The 24,106-nt window shown below is 42.0% G+C and overlaps 2 protein-coding genes across 5 annotated transcripts in view; one reads left to right on the top strand and one right to left on the bottom strand.

The window, feature by feature from the left end:
• LOC123777596 (zinc finger protein 177-like) overlaps positions 1-8,418 on the bottom strand; it is a 41,663-nt gene extending 33,245 nt beyond the window's left edge. The window contains exons 1-2 of the mRNA XM_087867297.1: positions 8,275-8,418; positions 7,434-7,509 (exon numbers count right to left, since the gene is read on the bottom strand). The gene's annotated coding sequence lies outside the window, so the exon portion shown is untranslated. The remainder of the gene's footprint in view (positions 1-7,433; positions 7,510-8,274) is intronic.
• Positions 8,419-8,499: 81 nt separating this feature from the next.
• Positions 8,500-23,548, top strand: ZNF699 (zinc finger protein 699). Of its 4 annotated transcripts, none has more exons than XM_045774354.2 (6): positions 8,500-9,043; positions 12,548-12,636; positions 13,523-13,649; positions 16,391-16,489; positions 17,009-17,192; positions 17,547-23,548. In XM_045774354.2, exons 2-6 carry the CDS (start codon positions 12,589-12,591, stop codon positions 19,003-19,005), a joined length of 1,917 nt encoding a protein of 638 aa, XP_045630310.1. In that variant the 5' UTR covers positions 8,500-9,043; positions 12,548-12,588; the 3' UTR covers positions 19,006-23,548. The 4 variants fall into 4 exon arrangements, with proteins under 4 accessions (XP_045630310.1, XP_087723419.1, XP_087723417.1 ...); XM_087867293.1 differs by having other exon boundaries at positions 17,550-23,548; XM_087867291.1 differs by having other exon boundaries at positions 8,500-8,921.
• Positions 23,549-24,106: the final 558 nt, after the last annotated feature.

Below are 24,106 nucleotides of genomic sequence, written 5' to 3' on the forward strand. Positions count from 1 at the left end.
CACTGCACAGCTGTTGTTGCCCGGTTCCCCGTGGAGATAATGAATACAATCCCTGTATAGCTGCACTTGATCTTTTCCTATGGCCACATAAATTCACTATTCATGATTCATTTTTTTCAGTATAGTTCATCCCCTACCTGTGATTCCCCTCAATCTGGGAAGGGAGCTGCAAACTGCACCTCAGGCAAGAGAGAGAAAACGCTATAACAGCACCTCAGTCCAGAGTCTCTAACACTACACTGGAGGTGAAGAGGTGATCTTAAATTTAAATAAGATGGCCTGTCTAGGTATGCGGCTGAGGCTACTGTCTTCTTTCCTGGGTTAGGAGAGCAACTGTTATGCCTAATGGGCCTCCGATTTCCATTAGGATTTTGAGTTAAAAATCCAAGAGCTTGGCCATCCCTTTCAGGCACCAAGAAAAAGAAAACCGCTTATTATAATTTGGGAGACCCAGAGTGGGAGAGTTCTCTATATTAGTCATGGCTTCAGGGATGTCATGAGTCGTGTCACAGGCAGATAATTACAAGTTGGAAATGGACAGTCTACAGTAAGTCTTAGGAATCCTCTATATTGTCTTTTGGTGAAAGGGGAGGGAATTCTGAATTGCTGTAATTCTTCTTAGCTTGAGGGATTTGCTTCCCAAGGATATGTCATGGACTAGGTAGTGAACCTGGTGATCTGATACAATTGTAATTTATTCTCAGAAACTTTGTCTTGTGCGAAGAGAAACCTTACTAAAATGCAGTTGGGAGGCCAGAGGGAAACTCTCACAGGGTACCACTCCTCAATCACTGTAAGAATGATCAATTATAGACTCCCCAACAGAATCCTCAACAGGAAATTACAGCCCCCAACAGAAGATGTACGTTGCATCTCCTACAAGAAACAGACTACCTCAGCAATTCAGTCAATGAGAAACTATCATCGCCCTGAACTCTTCGTTTTCTCCAGTGGACTCTTGTTCAAAACAACCTCTCCCAACTTTCTCTTTCTCCATAAAATCATGTTCCTCTCCTTTGTTTGTTGGACTAGCATATGGTTTTTGCTGTAGGTTGCTTGTTCCAAATTTCAGTTCTCTGCTATCCCCAAATAAACCTTTGTACACTTTCCCCAGCTCCTTCCTATGCTCCTCCTGGGAGATCAGAAAGCATGCGTAGCCAACATACTGATCAAAGAAAAATGCACCCAATGAGATAAGATAGTGAAGGACAACGAATGTTTTTAAAACCTGCGGTAAAACTTAAACTTACTACTTCAGCCATCTTTAAGTGTACAACTCAGCGGCATTCATTACGTTTACAAAGTTTGTCCAACTATCCCCCCATTGTCCAATTCCAAAACTTTCTCATCACCCAAACAGAAACTCTGTAGAGAAACAAATATTTCTGTAAGATCTGGCCAATGTTTTGTTCTCCAAGATCTCTGGAGATGGGAAAGTGTGAGTAAAATGAGGATGCTGAATTTGTAATGACCCAGTAAAGCTCTAAAAAAGTCTCAATCCATAAACTTTCTCTCCATGCCCCAAGATAACCTCTGGAATGGATGCTCACACTTAGACACTTCAAAGAACCTCTCGGGAGGAGCAGCCTCCTTTGATATTGAACATGAATTAACAGAACAAAATTAACTTTCTGGACACTAATATGATTCCCTTTGGCCTCATTCTATTATTATTGGCCTATTTTGTACATGTCCCACAGACAATGACAGTGTTCTAAACACTTTAGTGTGAGTGGTAATGAACAACTGTGTTACCTTGGACTTCCTGCTGGCCAGCTGAAGCAGGGTATGTTCAGCTGCTAATACCTCTTGCTGCACCCAGTTTAACTATTTAATTGGCTTGGCTCTGCATGGGGAGCCTGGCTGAAGTATATCCTTCATGTACCCCTCATTACCCTACTGGGAGTCATGGTCCTGGTCAGTCTCATCCGAAGTTCCCTAAAAGAACAGAATCAAGGGCACCTGGGTGGCTCAGTCAGTTAAACGTCTGACTCTTGGTTTTAGCTCAGGTCATGATCTCACCATCCTGGGATCAAGCCCCACATCTCACTTAGTGCAGAGTGTGCACTAAGAATCTCTCTCTCTCTCTCCCTCCTGCTCACTCTCTTTTTCTCAAATAAATCAATACAATCTTAAAAAAAAAAAAAAAGAAAAGAATCAATTTTGGTATAAGCCCCTATGGGTACAATTCATTACAGTTATCTATGTTCACCTCCTATTGCTGCTGTAGCAAGTTACCAGAAACTCAGTAGCTTAAAACAAAACAAATTCATTATCTCATGGTTGTGAAGGTCAGCCATTTGAAATGGGTCTCACTGGGCCAAATTCAGTGTGTCCACAGGGGCTGTGTTTCTTTTGAAGACTGTAGGGTAGAATTCCTTTCCTTGCCTTTCTAGCTTCTGGAGGCTATCTCCATACCTTGGCTCATGACTATAAATCATTCTGATCACCGCTTCCATTCTCACATTTCTTCCTCTGACTCTGACCCTACTGCCTCCCTCTTTGACTTCTAAAGATCCCTGTAATTACACTGGGTCCACCTCAATAATCCCCCCATCTCAAGAACCTTAATTTAGCCATACCTGGACAGTCCTCTTTGGCATACAAAGTACTACATTCACAGGTTCTAGGGACTGGGACATGCACATCTTTGGCCTCTGCCGTGGCACCCTTGAGACTTTGTATCTATCTACATAGGCCATGCAGGCAGAGGCTTGACCTGTGGCCAATATGAATGTTGGCAGAATGCCCTGTGATTCTCCCAGAAGATGAGGGGATGGGAAGCCTGTAAGGAGCTGCTATGAGGCCATCTGCCACTCACCTCCCCTGGCAAACTGTCAGAAGACAGTTTCTCATTGCCTCCTAGGTTCTGATGAGCTAAGGGGCTTTTTGCCCTGCCCCTTCAGCAGAGAAGCGCAGAATACAAAACTACTTAGCTGCAGTCTAGACTGGGCTCTTCAGCTACGGGCAAGAGGCACAGTCACAGAGTACAGGTTAAAGCTGATGGTCATCTGTGGCTGGCATTATCTATTTAGTCTGAGGGGATTTGGTCTACTTCCTGGGTATTGGGAGCAGGTCGGGGTGTCTGGGTGGCTCAGTTGGTTACGTGTCTGCCTTCAGCTCAGATCATGATCTGAGGGTCCTGGGATTGAGCCCCTGCATTGGGCTCCCTACTCAGCGGAGAGTCTGCTTTTCCCTCTCCCCCCACCCCCATTCGTGCTCTCTTTCTCTCAAATAAATAAAATCTTAAAAAAAGAGAGAGAGAGAGAACACAGCATGTGGGCAGTGGGTGAGGATGCCTCTTTCTCCTGTGAAACCTTCTTTGAGTAGAACATATTAGCCAAATTTATAACTTCGGCTCAAATGTCATCCATTAAGGCAGTGATATCTGTTTGGGGTGCTCTAATGAAGGGAATAATCATGTTTCGCTATAGTCTACAGTCAGCTTCACTTATGGTTACTGGCTTTAAGCACAAGCTGTACCAGGAACTAAAAGGCGAAATGGCAGGAACCGGTGTCCCCTCTTTCCCTAAGTCAGCTAGGATGGGCCGAACCCCTTCAGTGCCCTTCCTCAGCCAGGAGTTCCTGCGGTGTACTGACCACCTCCACGGGTAAGGGAAAGTTAACTGGTTCTCAACAGCTGGCGCCCACCAATAGCAAAAACTTTTGGCTTGTTTCATGAAGTTGGCTCAGCAGGTGCCATTCTAATAAAGGGAAAAGGGACTGTCTGGGAGGGACAACCAGGAAAGAATCACCTTTAAGCGACAGTGGGCCAATTTTACTAGTTAAGCTGATAATCGTTAATTCTCCTCCCAAGGCATTCATTTCCTGGGGTGGGGGAGAGAGAGTGGGTCAGGCCCTTAAAGATGGAGATGATGTGTATTTCCTCCTCCAAGACTCAGCCCTTCCTTTTTTTGCCTTCCCCTTTGGCCTTTTTTGTCTTTTACTACTTTTTGGAAGGTCACTGGCAAATTGGAGGATAAAACGTCTCAGTTTTTACAGTACTTTTTTTTTTTCTTCTTTTTTTCCAGCAGAGGGGACAAGTCCAATCCTTTTTTTCTGGGATCCTGCACTCTGTCATGTCTCATCTCCCCCAGAAGTTTGGGCTCTTTCCTTCTCTGGGTGGCATCCTGGTGAGAAGCTGTGGTAAGCAGGACCCAACACCCATCTATGGTTTAGAACACTCTTTCAGTAAAATAGCCACCTTCTTTGGGCTCCTGGGCAGGGTAGGGATATAAACTACTTTTTTTTTTTTTTTAAAGATTTTTATTTATTTATTTCAGAGAGAGAGAGCACGAGCAGGGGGAGGGGCAGAGGGAGAAGCAGATTCTCCCACTGAGCAGGGAGCCCGATGCGGGGCTCAATCCCAGGACCCCGGGACCGTGACCAGAGCTGAAGGCAGATGCCTAACAGACTGAGCCACCCAGGCGCCCCTTGACTTTAGTTACTTTAGGTAATGTTTTAGCTGGCTGGGCCCAAGAATTGGGGGTCTTGATGTTCTTCTGGGGAAGGGCTGGAATGCCATCCTTGAAGCAGATCCGAGTGGGACAAGCCTGCTAGCTGTGAACAAAGGCACAGCTGTGCTTAGAAGACCTGCCATTTCTGCCTTCTGGGCTTATTAACCTGTTGTACAATCCCCAGGGACATGGACAACCTCTTGTCTCAGAGTACCCCAAAACACCAGCCTGGTCATGGGGACCTCCTCTTGCTACAGCCCATGATGGGGTCAGAAGCAGGCCACCCCTGGTCCAGAGGTGGGCACTCCTCCCCTCTTCCTATTTGGATCCTTAGTCCTACAAGGCCCAGCGGCTGCTTAGTGGGGGACCAGGCAGGCAGGCTGACCTCTCTCCTCAGGCAGCCGGACCTCTGACCCCAAAAGTCAGTTCCAGTGGTGTGGGTTCACTCAAATACCTGTGAGGTAGGGGAGCTGAAGGGACTCCATTCTAGAATGGCTCCATCTCTACTGTTTTTCTGTTAGGTCGCATTTACTATGTTCAATATTTTGCCTTTGAATAAGCCAAAAAAGCTATGTTCCCACTTCAAAGGGGATACAAGGAAGTTAATTATTCTGAGTTTTGTCCTAGGCCCCAAACACCTGATCACACCTAAGAAAAGCCAGATCCCAAACACGTTCCAGGATATTCGCTTTGAATAAGCCTCGGCTGATATTGGCATCAGTACCCCTACCTTTAGTAATTTAGGGAATGGTACCTATTGCTCACCTGACACTTGCCTTTGAATGGCCCCATCCTGGATTCCTGAAAAAACACATACTCTAGACCCTTTTCCAATATCAACCCTTAACCCCAACGAAGCAAGGACAATACTCATTCATTTTTCCTTTGCAAGTCTCCCAGACACTCCATTTGCTATTTTATGTTACTCACACTCTTCAGTACACTGTTTCTCTGGCCTGCGTCTGATTTCTGTCCTTTGAGAAGCCAAGGACCCTGTTGGCTGGTCCCGTGGGACCCTCCTCTGAGTCCTTGGACCCAGCATGCCTGCTTCATGTGCACTACCGCTTATTGAGGCTAATGACACATAGTGGGAGATCACAAAAAATATACAGAGTAAAACAGCACAGAGCAACACCATGTCAAACAGACAACAGAGGTGTTTTGGAGTTTTGACCACTTGAGGCTGTCCAGTATAGTTTTGCCGATTGATTGCCCTATTGACTGGGTGGTCCCTGTACCTATTTCCCGATTACCTCAGTCCCAGCCTGATCACCTGTAAGGAATTTGACAGATTTGGAGGCTGATCTAGGAAGAAGATAGGACCACAAGAAGCAGTAACATCCAGTGAGCTTTACTGGATTAACAAAGATTCTCTTCCTCCCCAAACTCTACTCAGGCCCCCCTGACCTCCTCTGCCACTAGGTCTTGACTTTTGGACTTCTGTGTTTGTCTCTGTATTGCCTAATTTTAGCAAGTCAGTTTAGCCAGAATTTCCCATCCTCTGTATCTGATCATTCTTGATATCTACTCGGGTTCCTCATCCCCCACGTGATATCTGATCACCTGGCCTGCCTTCAGCAAGAGTCCTGTTAGGTTGATTTAGTCAGGAATCCCCCTTACCTCTGATGTTTCCTCTTAGTAATTTTCCATCCACCAACTTCCACCGTGCTCCTTGCCTATAAATTCTCATTTGCCCATGAGATATTTGGAATTGCACCTGGTTCTATTATATTGAGATCTCTTTTTCCGGGGTGCAATAGTGCTGATTAAAATGTTTTACCACTTTCAATCCACCAGTTTTTCCTTTGACAGGGTGGCACTTGGACAGAGTTGCATGAGAGGGTAAGTCCCAGCATGAGACCATCCGAAGGCTTATGGCACTGGAGCCACCATCCACAAGGGGAAGAGGGCAAGGGAACCCCTGGGGGAGGGCACCTGGGAGGGAGCCTGGATGTAAGTGATTTGCTCAGGAGAATGGAGCGGTCACAGAGCTCTGAAAGGCCACAGTAGCTCAGTGTCTTATAATCACAAGGCTCTATTTTACCAATGTTCAGTAGATGCTGGGTGATGTTTTCACAGAGTATATAGGAGGCTCTGAATAGCTAAAAATATGCTATTTTGGATATGTAAAAGTTTGAGTTTGGCCCCAGTTGGCTTCTGAGTTAATGTGTCTTAGCCTGTAGTGAAGAAATAAACCTAGGGGCCAATATACTGAGTCCTACTGTGCTTATTAGCATAACAAATCTCTACTTCACACTACATACCAAAATGCATTCCTGGAGGAGCAAAGATTGAAAAGTTTTAGGGGCGGCTGGGTGGCACAGCGGTTAAGCGTCTGCCTTCGGCTCAGGGCGTGATCCTGGCGTTCTGGGATCAAGCCCCACATCAGGCTCCTCCACTATGAGCCTGCTTCTTCCTCTCCCACTCCCCCTGCTTGTGTTCCCTCTCTTGCTGGCTGTCTCTCTCTCTGTCAAATAAATAAATAAAATCTTTAAAAAAAAAAAAAAGATTGAAAAGTTTTAAAAATAAAATGTGGAAGAAAATTGGGAAAATACTTTTATACTCTAGAGTTTGGGAAGACTTTTATAAAAGCAAGCTAGGAAACCCAAAAACCAATTTTTAAAAGGTATAGATTCATCAGGTTATATAAAATTAAATATTTTATACAGCTATGATACCAAAAGAAAGTTAAAGGAGCAAAATTACATTATCAGTTAAGGGGGCGCCTGGTGGCTCAGCCGTTAAGCGTCTGCCTTCTCAGGTCACAATCCCAGCATTCTGGGATGGAGCCCCGCATCGGACTCCCCTCTCAGGGGGAAGCCTGCTTCTCCCTCTCCCACTCCTCCTGCTTGTGTTCCCTCTCTCGCTGCCTCTCTGTCTGTCAAATAAATAAAATCTTAAAAAAAAAAAAACCTTCATAAAACCAGATTTTAAAAGGGACTTCATTAACTTGATAAAGAACACAACCTAGCTTACCTAGGATTCTTGATAATGATTACTGACAAAGACAAGAACGCTTGCTTGCTTTCCGACTTTGTAACAATTTGAGGCCCTGCACAAACAAGAAAAGGAAATGAGTTAGTATTAGAACAAGAAAAAAGTATGAACAGAAAATGTTATTTACACGGAAAGTCAAAATAAGACAACTATTAGAGGAGGGCAAGGTTTCCAGGTAAATGGACCTACATAAATATTAACTGCTTTTCTCTAAAAGAGCAGTAATCAATAAAACAATGAAACGGAAAACTAAAGACCCAGTGAAAGGACTGAACGAATGGGAGATCTCAGGAATCGGTATAGACTCAAAATTCTTTTTTTTTTTTAAGATTTTATTTATTTATTTGAGAGAGATAGAGACAGCCAGAGAGAGGGGGAACACAAGCAGGGGGAGTGGGAGAGGAAGAAGCAGGCTCATAGCAGAGGAGCCTGACGTGGGGCTCGATCCCATAACTCCGGGATCACGCCCTGAGCCGAAGGCAGCCGCTTAACGACTGCGCCACCCAGGCGCCCCTAGACTCAAAATTCTAAGTATTGTGTTCTGTGTACAACAACGTGGAGAAGGGCATAAACGCAATTGATGAGCATCCAGTTTTCTAGCTCCGGAGGCTGGATGGGAGGCCCTAACCCTATCCCCGCCGGTAGTCCCATTCACCTCAGCCATCCCCTGGACCTTAGCTCCCCAAGAATTTTCAACCAAGTCCCGCCTTGTCCCACCCTAAAGCCTGCCCTTCGGAATACCCAACTAAGCCACGCCCCTAGGCGCTGTCTCGCCCCAGCTCCGCCCCACAGGCCTAAGCAACCAAACCCCGCCACCGACCTGAGCCCCGTCCAACCCCAAGTCCTGCGCTGATCCGGCCCCAGGGCCCAACCGCGTCTCTCTGCAGGACGAAACTAGCATTCCTCTTTCACTCGCGGATGGAACAGCCGTCTGCCGTCTCACCGCCCACCCTAATCCTTATGGCCGAGGCCCCGAGGCCCCGCCCCTTACGCTGTGCGCGGCTCAGAAACCGGAAGCAGAAATGCGCTCTTGCGCGTGCGCGAACTGGCGGCCATCTCTCCGCGGTCCCCCACTAGCGTCTGGGGCAGTTTTTTTGCCTCAGTTCGCGGCGTCCTTCCTGGCTTGGTCTGGCCAGTCCCAGGTCCGGCCTGCGGGAGGGGGAGAGGTCAGCTTTGGGAGGACGGCCGCTCTGGCCGTGCCCTTTGCCCCCGCAAGAACGCAGCGCCGGGGGCCTCACCCGGCCGCGGCTTGTCCCAAACTCACTGAATCAGGAGCTCTGGGCTGCGTGCGGCAGCCGGGGTGAGTCGGCTGCAGGCCGGAGTTAGAGGACCACCCTCCTATGTAGTCGGCCTTACAAAGCATCCTTTGCTGTCTTTTCGGAAAGTAAAAGCATCCCTGCCATTCGGTCACGGGGACGAGCGCCTCCACCTCGTCTGTACGCTGGTCAGTGGATTTCGGCGTGTTCGGTGAGCACGGGGTGACGTTTGCCTCAACGCCGTTCCCATCTCCCCTCCTGGTACAGGAGATATTTATTTCATCGGTGAATTTTACCTTGCCTGTGGGCATCAGTTTGATACATTATATTCAGGTACATAAACGTGAACTGATTACTTAGTATCTCTGTAACCCCCTTCGTGGTCGAATGCAGCTACAAATTTTAGTTATTTATCTGTAGATTGTTTTGAAATTCACACCGAGAGTGAGATCTTGTGCCATTTTCAGCGTTTTCTCTTTTATTCCTGTACCTTGCGTTCCTTTTTATTTTTTTAGTGCGTTTGCTAGGACCAGTGGACAGACAGTACTAGAATAGCATATAATTTGCATCCTTGCCTTGTTCCTGATCCCAGAGGGAATTATTCTGTCATTTCAGCGTTTAAATAAGATATTTGTGGGCGCCTGGATGGCTCAGTTAAGTGTCCGACTTTTTTCTTTTAGAGCGAGGGAAGGGAGAGAATCTTAAGCAGACTCCCCACTGAGTGGGGGAGCCCCACCCAGATCCCTGGGATTGGATCTCACAACCTTGAGATCAAGACCTGAACCAAGATCAAGAGTCCGGGGCATAACCAACTGAGCCACCCAGGTGACCCCAGCCTCAGACTCTTTGTCCCAGCTCAGGTCTTTATCTCAGGGTGGTGAATTCAAGGTTCACTAGGCTCCACACTGGGCACGGAGCCTCCTTTAACGAAAAAAAAGTTTGCTGTAGCTGTTTTAGGTAGTAATTATTTTTTCCTAATTAAAGCTATTCTCCTCTAGTTCTAATGGGTTAAATGATCAGCAATGGATATTGATTGATATAGATCGGTCACTATTTTGTATCTAAGGGGAAGAGTCATAATGATCTTTTTCTGTTAATGTGATGATTATATTAATTGAGGATTCAATTATATATAACCACCTTTCATTCCTAGGAGGAAGTGAACTGGGTTTGTGATTATGCCCTCATTATTCAATTCTTGACTGTACTAATACTTTTATATTATTTTGCGTTCATATGTGTGAATGAGATCTTTCCTGTTTTGAGTTGTACTTTTTTGCCTTGGAAACACGCAGGAAAAACAGTATTTTCCACTCCTACAGTGGAATTATGAATCCTTTACTTGTTTGGTGAACTTGCCTGTAAAACAATTTATAATTCATATTTCCTTTGTGGGCATGTTTTAAACTACTGGGTTTTGTTTTGTTTTCCTTTTAGGATTGCCTATAATCAGATTTTGTATTTTATTTTATTATTATTTTTTAAAAGATTTTATTTATTTATTTGTCAGAGAGAAAGAGAGCACACAAGCAGCAGGGTGAGGGGGGAGAGGCAGGCAGAGGGAGAAGCAGGCTCCCCACTGAGCGGGGAGCCTGATGTGGGACATGTGGGACTTGATCCCTGGAGCCTGGGGTCATGACCTGCACCAAAGGCAGACACTTAACTGACTGAGCCACCCAGGCAGCCCTAAGTTTTGTATTTATTTTAGATCATTGCCAGAAAGTTGTACTTCTCTCTAGAAATTCATTCATTATCTGTACATTTTCATATATATTCTCCTAACTTTTTTGTTGTATTCTCCCTTCAACATCTGTGATTATGACTCATTCATAACTCTTTGTCTATGCTCTGTTGTTAAAATTGCTAAAGCTTTGTTGATTTCATTAGTTTTCAAAGGGCACATTGCTCGTTTTATGTTTCTTTTTATTAGTTTTTTAAAATATTAATTTTGTCCTATTTTCATTTTTCTAAACCTTTATGCTGTTCTTTTTCCATCCTTTAAGTTAAAGGTTAGCCCACTCATACTGATTTTATTTTCTCTGGGAGTTGACGATATTCATATAAATATGTAAACATATGTACCATACCAACTGTGGACTTCCAGTGTTATCTGAAACACTTCTTTCAATTTTCTCCTGCTTCCCTGCCACAAAAGTAGTCCTAACTGGCTAAAAATAAATGTGTGTTGTGATTCTTTATCCCTGTAATGTGCTACATTATTATGTGTCATATACCACACCTGATAACATTTTGGTCATTTACTGCCCTCCCTCAAATGATTATAACATCTGTATCCTTCAGGATTTTTCTGTTTTGTTCAGTGCTGTATTCCCTGTGTCTGTATATAGTGGGATTGGGGTAAATATTAAACGAAGGATCAAGAGGTAGGGAGGGGTCTTAAGGGAAGCATCCTTGCTCAAAACAGGGGGCTTAGTCAAGAGGAGCTCAAAGATAAAACATTTATTTTTTTAAAAAATTTTATTTCTTTATTATTTGAGAGAGAGAGGAGCAGAGGGAGAGGAACAAGCAGACTCTGCGCTGAGCAGAGAGCCTGATGGGGGGGCTTGATCCTACGACCCTGAGATCATGACCTGAGCTGAAATCAAGAGTCGGACACTTAACCAACTGAGCCACCCAGGCACCCCAGGATAAAATATTTAAATAGAATACTTCATTTGTCTACTTTCCATAGTGCACAGTAGGATTCTAGGCTAGACTCTGGTAATGTTAGTAATAACAGCCTCACTGACAACTAAATTGTAAGGTATATGTTCAGAAATACACTTTTGGGGAGTTTAGGCTTTGACGACAAACTGGCCTGCATTCACACACCTGTCTATGTAATACACGCTGTGTTACATACACCTCAGCAGCTTTCTGACTGGGTAACATTGAGTGTGTGGTTAATTGACTCTCAGATTTCTCAACTATAAACTGGTTGCAATAATACCTGATTTGCAGTGCTTCAATGAGAGAAAAGCTCTTTGCAAGGTCATTCTCACATCATGGTTACTTAAATGGCATGTTATTAATATAGTGAGGGATGTGATTTTTATCAGTTTTAAAATGTACTACTTGATCCACTGCATGGAAAAAAACTGTTGTGTTTTCGTTATTTTAAATATATGTAATAGAGCTGCAGAAACCACTAATGGGAGAGGACATGTTGCTAACTTCACTTCAGGTGTTCTTGTTCTGCTCTTCTGTATTGTGTAGGCTCAAGTTAGCACGAGAGTCATATCATGGCAGTCTTCTCTGCCTCCTTTGTGTGGAATTCAGTCTGTTGATGCTTTTTGGAAAAAATCAAGTTTCAGAGGCCCAAAACCCGTGGAGGGGAGGGTTCAATGGTCAGGGGCTGCGCAGCAATGCCTGTTAGCCTGCCAGTGGTGCAGAAGTAAGAAATACTGGGAGCAGGGCCCCCAGAAGTCGCATCTGTAAGTGCTTTTTTGAATTTGACACAGTGTGTATTTTTATGGTTGCAGGCCTTGTCTGCTTTTGTTTTGTTTTGTTTTTCATTATCATGGGAAAACTGACAGCTAAACTTTTTTAGATTTCAGTTAACTTAGAATATGGGACTTTTAGCTTTTTTTTTTTTTTTTTTAAATTAGCAAGGACCCCAGCAGTATTTTTTTTAGCTCTCGAGGAGATAAGATTACTCCACCTCCTTACAAGATCAGTGTGTGTTTGGTTGGGTGTCTTGGGGGTATGCTTTGTGTGTGTGGTGTGTGTTTTGAGGGGAGTGATCCTTCATAATGGATGTGCTACAGCATTCAGGCTCATGAGTTGTGGAAATTGTAGGGAGACCTGGATTCTTGTGTTTTCTCTCTCCTTCCTCAGCTCTAACTTCTCAGTGCTCTGACTTCCTTCATGAAGGGAACATGGAAGAAGAAAGAAAAGCTGCTGAGTTACAGAAAAATATGACACAGGTAAGTAGGAGCTAGTAATTCTCTAAAAGATTTTCCATTCCACCAGGACCTTGACCTCCTTAATTGTTTAGAGTAGTGGTCAGCAATCTATTTCTCTATTGGGCCACATTGTAAGTATCTTAGGCATTGAAGGCTATAGAGTTTCTGTTGCAATTAAACTGCCAGTTTAGTTTGAAAGCAGCCACACATAGTGCATAAACAAACGCTTTATTGTGTTCCAAGAAAACTTTACTTACACAAGCAAGTAGCAGGCTGGATTTAGCCCATGTGCGGTAGTTTGCTGACTCCTGGCCTAGAGTACAAGACAGTGTGGCCAGCTGTGGGCCTGAGTTGAAAGTTATATTTCTGTAAGCTCCTGGGCCTCAGATTTCTGGGAAGAAAAAAAAGAAAAGCTCCCTGTTCCTCAGTGTGTTTTTATGCGTTCAAACCTCATTTGGATTTGACCCAGTCTTTCATGTTGTGCTAATTGCGTGGGAAAGAAGGAAGCAGGTGAAATTGTTTGTGTAACAAGGAATTGCTGGTGTCAGTGTGGAAATTATTTCATCTCTAGAGCATTTCTGTCATTTCTCCTATAGGCTCGGGAGTGTCCTTGATCTTTATAAGACTGGAATTGTTCACCATCAAACTGTGCAAGGGATAAATTTGGTGTTTTAGAAATGTGGTTAGATCCATGAGACTGGATGGGGTCAGTTAGGAAGGATGTAATGGGTAGAAAGAGAAAGTTCTGGTGTCTGAATTCTAGGGTAGATGTTGGGAGACTATAAAATCTTCAGAACTTCCTGTGAATTGATTCTCAGTTCCCCAGTATTAACAACCTCATCAATCTTCCTGCACATGTGGGGAGAGTTGGTACCTTTCTGAAAAGAATATATGTGGGATGTTTTAGGACTCCGTGGTCTTTGAGGATGTGGCAGTGGACTTCACCCAGGAGGAATGGGCTCTGCTGGATCTTGCCCAGAGGAGCCTCTACAGAGATGTGATGCTGGAAAACTTCCAGAACCTGGCCTCATTAGGTAAGAAATGGCAACATTTCTTCATTTAGTTACTTAGAAGACAACTTTACTAATTGACCTTGTTCTAGGCTGAGGAATTGGAATAAGTTGGTAAATAAGACCGACATGGTCACTGACCCCAAGGAACTTAGAATGTAATGGCTTCACCATGAAAATAAACATCTGTGTAGTGAACTGCCTTTTTCTTTTGGTTAAAAGCCTTGAGGCTTATTAAGTGTTGGAAGTGTGGGCATTGACTTCAGGGGTCATTTTGGGCCTTAGGGAGGTTTGTGGTTTGGGTCCTTATGAGAATTTTACTGATGTCAAAGCTCTTTACTCAGAAACATACCCGTAAACAAGGGGGGTTATTACGCAATGCAGGGAGAGAGAGCACATGACATGGGGAGCTGTGATGGGTCTCAAAAAGAACGTGTTAAAAAGTACATATTATAGGGTTTGTACTTTGGGTAAGTGATTTGGAGATGGGTCTGTGGAAGCAGGCTGTATTGGTTTCCTGGCCTTTCATAACAAAGTACCACAAACTGTGGCTAAAAACAGCAGAAACTTCCTCTTTCACATTTCTGGAGACTGGAAGTACAAACAAGGTGTCAGTAGGACCATGCTCCTTCTGAAGGCTCTATGGGAGAAATCTCTCCTTGTCTCTCCCTAGCTTCTGGTGGTTGCCAGCAGCACTTGGTGTTTTTTGATTTGTAGCGATATCATTCTTTTTTTTTTTTTTTAAGATTTTATTTTTAGGTGATCTCCACACCCAACGTGGTGCTGGAACCCACACCTTGAGATCAAAAGTCGTATGCTCTACCAGATGAGCCAGCCAGGCGCCCCATGCAACTAGATCATTCTAATCTTTGCCGTTACCTTCACATGGCCTTCTTCCCTCTGTCTCTGTGCCGCTCCTTGTAAGGACACTAGTCAATGGATTTAAGACCCACTCTAATGCAGTATGCCTCCATCTTTACTTGATTAAGCTACAAAGACCCAACTTCCAAATAAAGTAACATTCTGAGGTTTCAAGTGGACATGACATTTTGTTTTGATACGCTTACTTTTTTTAGAGCAGTTGTAGATTCACAGCAGGAGTGAGTGGTAGATACAGGGACTTCTCATGTACGCCCTGCTCCCTACAGGTACAGCCTCTTCAACTATCAGCATCCTACCAGAGTGGTACATTTGTTACAGTTGATGAACCTGAATCGGCACATTGTCATCACCCTGAGTCCATAGTTATACATTAGGTATAACTTTGGTGAAGTCATTCAACACAGAATACGTTCTGTGGTTTGGACAAATATGTAATCGTATATATTCATCATTATAGTATCTTATAGAGTAATTTCACTGCCCCAGAAATCCTCTTTGCCTCTCAGTTCATCTCTCCTTCCACGCTAATCTGTGGCAACCACTGATCTTTTTGCCATCTCCATAGTTTTGGCTTTTCTAGAATGTCATGTAGTTGGGATCATATGGTATAGGTTTTTCAGTGGTTTCTTTCACTTAGTAATACGCATTTATGCTTCTTTCATGTCTTATGTGGCTTGATAATTCATTTTTTTAATTCTGAATAATATTTCATTGGGTGTACCACAGTTTTATTCATCCATTCACCCTCTGAAGGACATTTTAATTGTTTCTAAGTTTGGGCAGTTGTGAATAAAGCTTCAGTAAACATTCATGTGCAGGTTTTTGGGTGGACGTGTTTGCAGTTTCTTTGGGTAAATTCCAAGGAGTGTGATTGCCTGACCATATGGTAAGATAAGTTTTGTAAGAAGTTGCCAACTATCCTCCAAAATGCTGTACCGTTTCTCATTCCCCCTGGCAATGAATGAGAGTTCCTGTTCCACATCCTTGCTGGCGTCAGTGTTCTGGATTTCAGCTGTTCTCATAGGTGTGTGGTGATTTCTTATTGATTTAATTTCCATTTTCCTGATGACATATTAGGCTATCTTTTCACACGATGTTTTCTTCAAGGAGTTTCATAGTTTTGTATTTTACATTTAGGTCTTTGATCCACGTGATCCGTTTTGAGTTGATTTTTGTGAAGAGTGTAAAAGTCTGTGTCTAGATTAATTTTCTTGCATGTTGATGGCTAGTTATTTCAGTCTCTGTTGACAAAAGACTATCTTCTCTGTATTGCCTTTGCTCCTTTGTCAAAGATCAGCTGACTCTATTTATGTAGCTCTATTTCTGGGCTTTCTGTTCTGTTTCATTGATCTGTTTGGATATAAATTTTCAGGGGACACCGTTCAACCCAGTCCACAGGTGGTCACTTTAGATTGAATGCTGATAAAAAGAAGTAGAAATCTTATTATTGAGTATTTTGTGGGTGGCACAGTGACTTTTTTGGGGGGGTCATTCTTAGAGTTAATTATGTACTGGCTTTATTTTGTTTGATTTTATCATGGTCTCAGAGTAATCTTGTTTAAGATGGGTATTCTGTGAGATGATTTGTGTGCAATAGGAGAACAAAATGTCCTGGTTGTATCAGACCAGCTTCTGATATTGAAGTTTAGATAATGAATGTCACATCAGTTCTAGAAATCAGAGGCCGTGGCGTTGTCTTTGTCATTGTCTACTCCCCCGCCCTGCCCCTGCTTTAAAAAAAGCTTGACAAACATTTCGTAGAAATTCAGTTTGCTCTTGCTCATAATTACAGTATCAGAAGAGCAAAATTTTGAGCCTGTCTCGTGGAAATGTTTATGGTTCCTCATTGTTTTCCCTAATGATAAGCCTTTCTGCATTAACAGGGTATCCACTACACACACCATATCTGATCTCCCAGTGGAAACAAGAAGAGGACCTGGAGACAGTGGAAAGAGGACCCATCCAGGGGGAGCACCAGGAAGGCAAGAATCCTTGGGAAAAACTCCCCTGGTTGGGGGGTATGATGTTTGGAAAAAAACAAATAAAAGCAAAACAAAACTTTGTTTTGTTTGAGGAGTCTGATCTTCCAGATACCTTAGATTACTATTTTGACTTTTTATCAGTATTCTCACACTTTCCTTGTTCTCGGGAAAGACTGTCCATATTTCTTCTTGTAAGTTAGTATTTGGTCATGTGCACTTCAGGAAGGAACTGGTTCCTTTTTGTTTTCCTTTTTAAGTTTTATTTATTTAAGCAATCTCTACAACCCGCATGGGGCTCGAGCTCATAACCCCAAGATCAAGAGTTCCATGCTCTTCTGACTGAGCCAGCTAGGCGGCCCTTTTTCTCCTAATAATACCTTATTTGTGTTACTGTCGGTCTCAGTCTTCATAGAGTAATTTCTTGCTTACCATTTGACCCTGTGTGTATTACCAAAGTCCTGAAACAGCCACGTTGCCAGAAGTCCTTTGCTTATAGGTGCCTTTACTTCTTTGTTTCAGGTTTTGAGATTCAACTTAAAACTAATGAAGCAGTAGCTCCACAAGATATTTATGGACAAAAAATATCCAGTGAACAGAAAATAGTAAGATTCAAAAGGAATGACTCTTGCTCATCCATTTTACAGAAAAACTGGGAATACCACGGTATTTGTTATCAGAACAAAAACCATGAGAGACGTTTGAGGTGAGTGCCCTTCATAAAAGAAAAAGTAATGCCTCAGGAGAGAATCTTAAAATGTCATAAAACTTAAAGAACATGTACCTAGAACTTGATCAAAAATTTTGATTCAATAAAGAATTGTTCCAAGATTTTTTTCCCAAAAATGACATTGAGATCTAAAGTGTTTGACACATAGTTCAGTTGTAAGCAAATATCAGAAAAATTGTCTGTTAAAAAAACCTCAGTGATCATATTGGCTATTGTAGATCCTTCAATGAGAACTTTGAACTTGTAACTTGACAGGGCAGAAAAGGTACATAGTCACTAAAAATGATAAAAGTGTATTTGTTACTAATAATGTGCTTTTATTTTTAAAAGAAGTCCAGTCGTGGAGAACATCTATGAATGTAATGAAGAAAATCGATGTGGACAAGCCTTTGGCCAAATTTCACGTCTTAATATACTCAAGAGAACTACTGACGTAAAGTCCTACGAATGCCATGAGTGTAAAAAGGCCTTCACAGATCATTTATCCCTTAAGAATCACATCAGGTCTCACACTGGAAGCAAACCCTATCAGTGTAAAGAATGTGGGAAAGCTTTCCATTTTCTTGCTTGTTTTAGAAAGCATGTGAAAAATCCCACTGAAGGGAAACCCTACGAATGTAAAGAATGTACAAAAGCCTTCGGTTGTTCTTCCTTCTTTAGGGCACATATGAAGATTCACACTGGAAAGACGAGCTATGAATGTAAGGAATGTGGGAAAACCTTTAGCTGTTCTTCATCCCTGACAGAACACAAAAGGATTCATAGTGGAGATAAGCCTTATGAATGTAGGGAATGTGGGAAGGCGTTCAGTTGTTCCTCCTCACTCTCCAAACACAAAAGAATTCACAGTGGAGATAAGCCATATGAATGTAAGGAATGTGGGAAGGCCTTTAGTTCTTCCTCTCACCTTATAATACATATAAGAATTCATACCGGAGAGAAGCCTTATGAATGTAAAGAGTGTGGGAAGGCTTTTAGCGAGTCCTCAAAACTCACTGTACATGTCCGAACACACACAGGAGAGAAACCCTATAAATGTAAGGAATGTGGAAAAGCCTACAATTGTCCCTCCTCCTTAAGTATCCATATGAGAAAACACACTGGAGAGAAGCCCTATGAATGTCTGGAATGTGGAAAAGCCTTCTATCTTCCCACTTCCCTTAATACGCACGTGAAAAATCAAAGTAGAGAGAAACCCTATGAATGTAAGGAATGTGGAAAAGCCTTTAGTTGTCCCTCATCCTTCAGAGCACACGTGAGAGATCACACTGGAAAGATACAATATGAATGTAAGGAATGTGGGAAGGCCTTTAGCCGTTCCTCATCCCTCACTGAACACTTAAGAACTCACACTGGAGAGAAGCCTTATGAATGTAAAGAATGTGGGAAAGCTTTTATTAGTTCCTCCCATCTTACAGTACACGTAAGAACTCACACTGGAGAGAAACCTTATGAATGTAAGAAATGTGGCAAAGCCTTTATTTATCCCTCAGCTCTGAGGATCCACATGAGAACACATACTGGGGAGAAACCCTATGAATGTAAGGAATGTGGGAAAGCCTTTCGCCATTCTTCATACCTTACTGTCCATGCAAGGATGCACACTGGAGAGAAACCCTTCGAATGTCTGGAATGTGGGAAAGCCTTCAGTTGTCCCTCATCCTTTCGAAGACACGTAAGAAGCCACACTGGAGAGAAACCATATGAATGTAAGGAATGTGGGAAAGCCTTTGTGTGTCCTGCCTACTTTCGAAGACATGTGAAAACTCACACTAGGGAAAATGTATAAATGGTAAGAACTGTGGGAATGTCTGCAAGGCACTTGCACCTCGTAGCATAGCTGGAACGTTGTGGAGATGTGTCATGAATGTAAGAAAGCATTGCTTTCTTGTAAGATAAGCCAATGCTTATCTGTTTGAAGACTTGAGAACTTGCAGCTGAGAGAAACCTGTGTACGCACACTGTGTGGGAATGCCTTTGTGAACGTCACTTCCGGCACATAAGAAAATTCACACAAGAATCACAGATCAAGGCCTCACCTGTAAAGTGGATTGCTGGCTCGTTTTCAGTTTCTGTTTTCTGATACGAATATTTGAGGTGATAAATTTTCATCTACTACTTTTTCATCTCTAAGCACATTTTATCATAGATACTTTTATTTTAGCTGAGATGTAAATATTCTTTACATTACAAATTCTTTTGGACCCATGGGGGATTCAGGGTGTTTTTTCATATGCAAGCAGGAATGGTCTTTTTTTTTTTTTTTAAATTAGTATCTAATTAATGCTCATTGTTCTCCAGGTGTGCAGTCATTATGGTAGCAACACTTTGGTACTTGTAATTTCTTTTGTAACTTTTTTCTTATAATTGGTAATTCCATTTTGATTTGGTATGGCAGATACTGGAAATTGCGTAGCCAATATTTTTTTCCTTTTTTGTTTTTAAACTAAAAGAACCTAAAGTTTTTGAGGTTATCAGTTTTTACTATTAAAAACTTTTCCTGCCTAATAAGTCATTTCAACAGAAATTAATAATGCAAAGGTCTCAAAAGAAGAGTTGGATCTAATACACTGTTTTTGTATTTTATTCTTTGTCCTTACTCATGGCTGGGAATTGGACCCAGTGTTTTAAGTTTAAAAAGGGACCTTGTGACAAGAAAGGTAGAAGTAAAGTTGGTTGAGCTGGCTTGTGTGTTAATTTGGACATGGTTGGGACTCCATTTCTCAGAATCATTTCCTTACCCAATCCCAGGTTAGAGTTGTCTGAAACAGAGTTTGCATGAGAATTGGAAGGCAGAGGGAAGAAGCTATTCTCTGTCTAGTGGGGCCATAAGATAGAGACAGATGCATAGGGGCCTGGTGAGCCTCAGTGTCCAGCTCATTTTCCTGATGATTGGACCCACCAATCAATACTAGCTTGAAACAGAACATTAAATGCTTTTTTTTTTTTAAAGATTTATTTATTTATTTATTTGACAGAGACAGCCAGCGAGAGAGGGAACACAGCAGGGGGGGTGGGAGAGGAAGAAGCAGGCTCCCAGCGGAGGAGCCTGATGTGGGACTTGATCCCGGAACGCCAGGATCACTCCCTGAGCCGAAGGCAGACGCTTTAACGACTGCGCTACCCAGGCGCCCCAAGAACATTAAATGCTTTTACTTCAGTAACGTCAGAGGCAGCAGCTCCACAGACCTCTCCATAAGTTCCTTCATCACAGTCATACACAGCTTCCTGGATTCTCTGGCAAGTTCCAGCATTGTCATTTTGCTGATACGACAGTCCCTCTGGCACATCAACTGACTATGTCGGGGTGGCCCCAGTTGGGAGCACGATCGTTTTCTGTGTAGTGCAATCGCATCATGTCACTTTGCTCAAGGGGAAAGACATCTGTGTAAGTCCACGGGTATCTCCAGCAAGAAGGGCTGTGGACAGTAAGGAAAGTTAGGTATAAGTGAGGTAAGCATCAGACAGGGCATCATCCTATTTTAGCGGAGGAAGATTTATGTTTGACACCTTCGGATTTTTCTGCTTTTTTATTTGAGAGACATGAAAGTTATTTGGTTTGTGTTTCTTGAGGTACATCTAGCTGTGCTTCTCCCTTCCATTGTATTTACCCTTTATTTCTGAAAGTAGACCTATGCCACCTTCCCTTCATCCTCTGCTGCTGTTTTAGTAAAGTGTGTGTACACTAATGTACACGACGTGTGCTAATTTTAAGTGTATAGCTTAATGAAATTTCTCTTACGTACACACCCCGATGAACAGAACATTTCCAGGACTCCAGAAAGCTTATTTATCTGCCTTCTCAATAACTGCTCCACAGAGGAAACCACAGTTATGACTTTTATTCAGTTTATTAGGTTCGTTTCTTCTTGATCTTGATCCTTATCTAAGTGCTTAAGTGCAATATGTACAATTATGTGTTTGGCTTCTTTTCTCAGCACGATGTCTAGTTTGCCTTTCAGTTGCTCTTTTCGCTGACCTACACTTATTTCTCTTGGCATATGTTTTGTTTGTAGGAATGAGATCACTGACTCATAGGGTAGACTTTAGCTTTAGTTTTAGTAGGTATTCCAGTTTTTCAAAAAGGTGGATTCCACCTGTCATCCTAAAAGCAGTGCAGGAAAATTCCAGTTGTTCCACCTTAGCTGGTCAGCCCTTTCTAATCTTAGGCATTCAGCAGAGGACATGGCAATATCCTGCTCTGGTTTTAGTTTGCAGTTACCTGATATGTAGTGATGGTAAATACTTTTTTATGTGCTTATTGGCTATTTGGATATCTTTTATGAGGGCACCCTGTTGAAGCATTTCTCCCATTTTTGGTTCCTTTTTTAGAAGAGTTTCCTTCTAGTGACTTGTCTTTTATTGTATGTATGTGTATCATATGTATGTCTAGTTACATACACATATATAAAACCATGTGTTATATATCATATATATATGATATATATAACTTATGTATATTATATATACATATATTGCAGATAACTTTTCCCCATCTCTGACTTCTCTTTTCACTCTTCTCATATGTGTAAGTTATAAAGGGAATTTATTGGTTTGATTATTTGAGGAGTTCTTGGGTATAACTAGCTTCAGGGAGGCTGGGATCCTGGGGCTAAAAAGCCGTTACCTACGTGAGTTCTGTGTCCGTGTCTTGGCTGGTCATCTTGCATTTAGGTATTCTTTCTGGCAGGCTATTTCTCTCTACCATGGGTCCGAGAAGATCCAGGCTGCTTTCTTTCTAGGTTGACGTCTCAGGGAGAAAAAAGCGATGGTCTTTTTGAACAACTCCAATATGATCATTATAATAGAACCCGATTGGCTCACTTGCCAATAGTTACCTAATCACTGTGGCCAGAGGAATGTAATACTCTCATTTGTTGAGGACCTGCTCCTGTGCTCATCCAGAAACCAGAGTAGAGTTTGCACCAACTGAATCAGAGTCCTGACCATTGTGCTGTGTACGGAGAGGGGAGGAGGCAGCAGGGGGCATGTGGGGTAATATTGTCAGCTAGCATGTTGTGCTTACTGGAGTCCTAGCAACAGGAGGAAACTGAAGTCTGGTAACTGAGCAGGGGCTGAGTAGTTCTAGAAATCCTTTCACAAAGGTTAAATGCTGTCTGTTAACATATCTTTGGATTGCTAAAGATGGCTTCTCAACCCTTATGTTGCTTTGTGGTACATTTAGAAATCTGGTAGTGAGAGAGTTACGACATTTTTATTCTTTAAGATTGTCCTGCCTTCTCTATTCCTCATTCATTTCTATATTATTTTTAGGATTTCCTTATCAATTTTCACAAATAGGCTGAGAGTATGCTTGGAATTGCATTGACTTGATGCCATAACCTGAATGAAATTGACATCTGTACAATATTGAGTCTTCCAATTAAACATAATATAATCATCCATTTACCTAGGTTGTCTTTAATTTCTCTTAACAGTGTTTCATAGTTTCATTGTAGAGGTCTTGAATATCTTTGTTTAATTTATTTCTAGGTATGTGGTATGTTTTGCTTTGTAAATATTTATTTCCTTTCTGATGTTTCAGCTAGCATGAATTGGAATTTCTTTTTGTACATTGATCTTTTTATCCAGTGACATTTATAAATTAAATTATTATTACTTGAATTATTCAAATAATTTGTGGATTATTTTGGATTTTCTGTGTACAATCCTGTCAATAACAAAAGAAAGTCTTACTTGATTTCTAAACTTTTATCTTTTTTTTTCCCCTCATTGCTTTACAGTGATGAATAGAAATGGTGAATATGAACATCTTTGCCCTGTTCCTGATCTTAGGGTAAAATGTTCCATATTTCATAAGTATAATACTAGCTATAAGTTTTTCATAGATGACTTATAATAATGAAGAAAATTGTTTTATTCCCAATTTATGAAGTTTTTTTCTATTGTGAGTGAATATTTTATCCAGTGCCTTCTCTGCATGTGTCATGGTCTTAAAAAAAAAAAAATCCTTTGGTTAATGTGAATTACTACATTCCTTGATTTTCAGATGGTTAGATGTCTTCCTGGAATAAACCACACTTGGACATGGGATATGTTGGCTTATTAGCCTTCTCATTTTGCTAGATTCATTACGTGACTTTAAAAAAATTACTTCTGTGTCTCCTAATTAGACATTTGTCTTGTAATTTCTTTTCATGTACTTGTCTGTGTTTTGTGTCAAGTTTATGTTGCTCCATAAAAGGAGTTGGGAACTGTTCTGAAAGTTTTTCTATAAAATTTGAGCTAGTTAGTCCTTACGTGTTTGGAACAATTCACCAGTGAATCTGTCTTCTGGGTGAATTACACCAAATATAAATAGACAAAAGATTAATCAGTTTTTTTTTTTTAAAGATTTTATTTATTTATTCGACAGAGATAGAGACAGCCAGCGAGAGAGGGAACACAAGCAGGGGGAGTGGGAGAGGAGGAAGCAGGCTCATAGCAGAGGAGCCCGATGTGGGGCTCGATCCCATAATGCCGGGATCACGCCCTGAACCGAAGGCAGATGCTCAACCGCTGTGCCACCCAGGCGCCCCAGGTTTTTGTTTTTGTTCTTGTGTTAGTTTTGCTAAATTGTATCTGTCCATTCCAGAACTTCTCAAATGTGTTGGCATAATTTTTGTTGATAATATCCTATAATTCCTTTTAATGTTTGAAAACTGTCATTATATTCCCTTTTCATTTCTGATATTGGTAATATATATGTTCTCTTTTTCCTCATCCTGTTAGGGATTTAGATATATTACTTTTTTCAAAGAACCAACTTTATTCTGCTTTCTGATTCTTTAATTTCTGGTTTTATTCCCTTCTATTTGGGTTTAATTTTTTTCTAGCTATTTGAGACAGATGACCGTATCGCTGCCTGTCTCCTGCTATGCCCTGTCTGC

Source organism: Ursus americanus, chromosome 14, assembly GCF_024610735.1.
Source record: "Ursus americanus isolate L20-20 chromosome 14, mUrsAme1.1.p, whole genome shotgun sequence".
Classification (NCBI taxonomy): domain Eukaryota; kingdom Metazoa; phylum Chordata; class Mammalia; order Carnivora; family Ursidae; genus Ursus; species Ursus americanus.

Coding starts and splice junctions, on each gene's coding strand:
- ZNF699 (XM_045774354.2), top strand. CDS start 12,589: ATGGAAGAAGAAAGAAAAGCTGCTGAGTTACAGAAAAATATGACACAG. Junction 13,650..16,390: donor CCAGAACCTGGCCTCATTAG/GTAAGAAATGGC, acceptor CTGCATTAACAG/GGTATCCACTACACACACCA. Junction 16,490..17,008: donor CCAGGGGGAGCACCAGGAAG/GCAAGAATCCTT, acceptor TCTTTGTTTCAG/GTTTTGAGATTCAACTTAAA.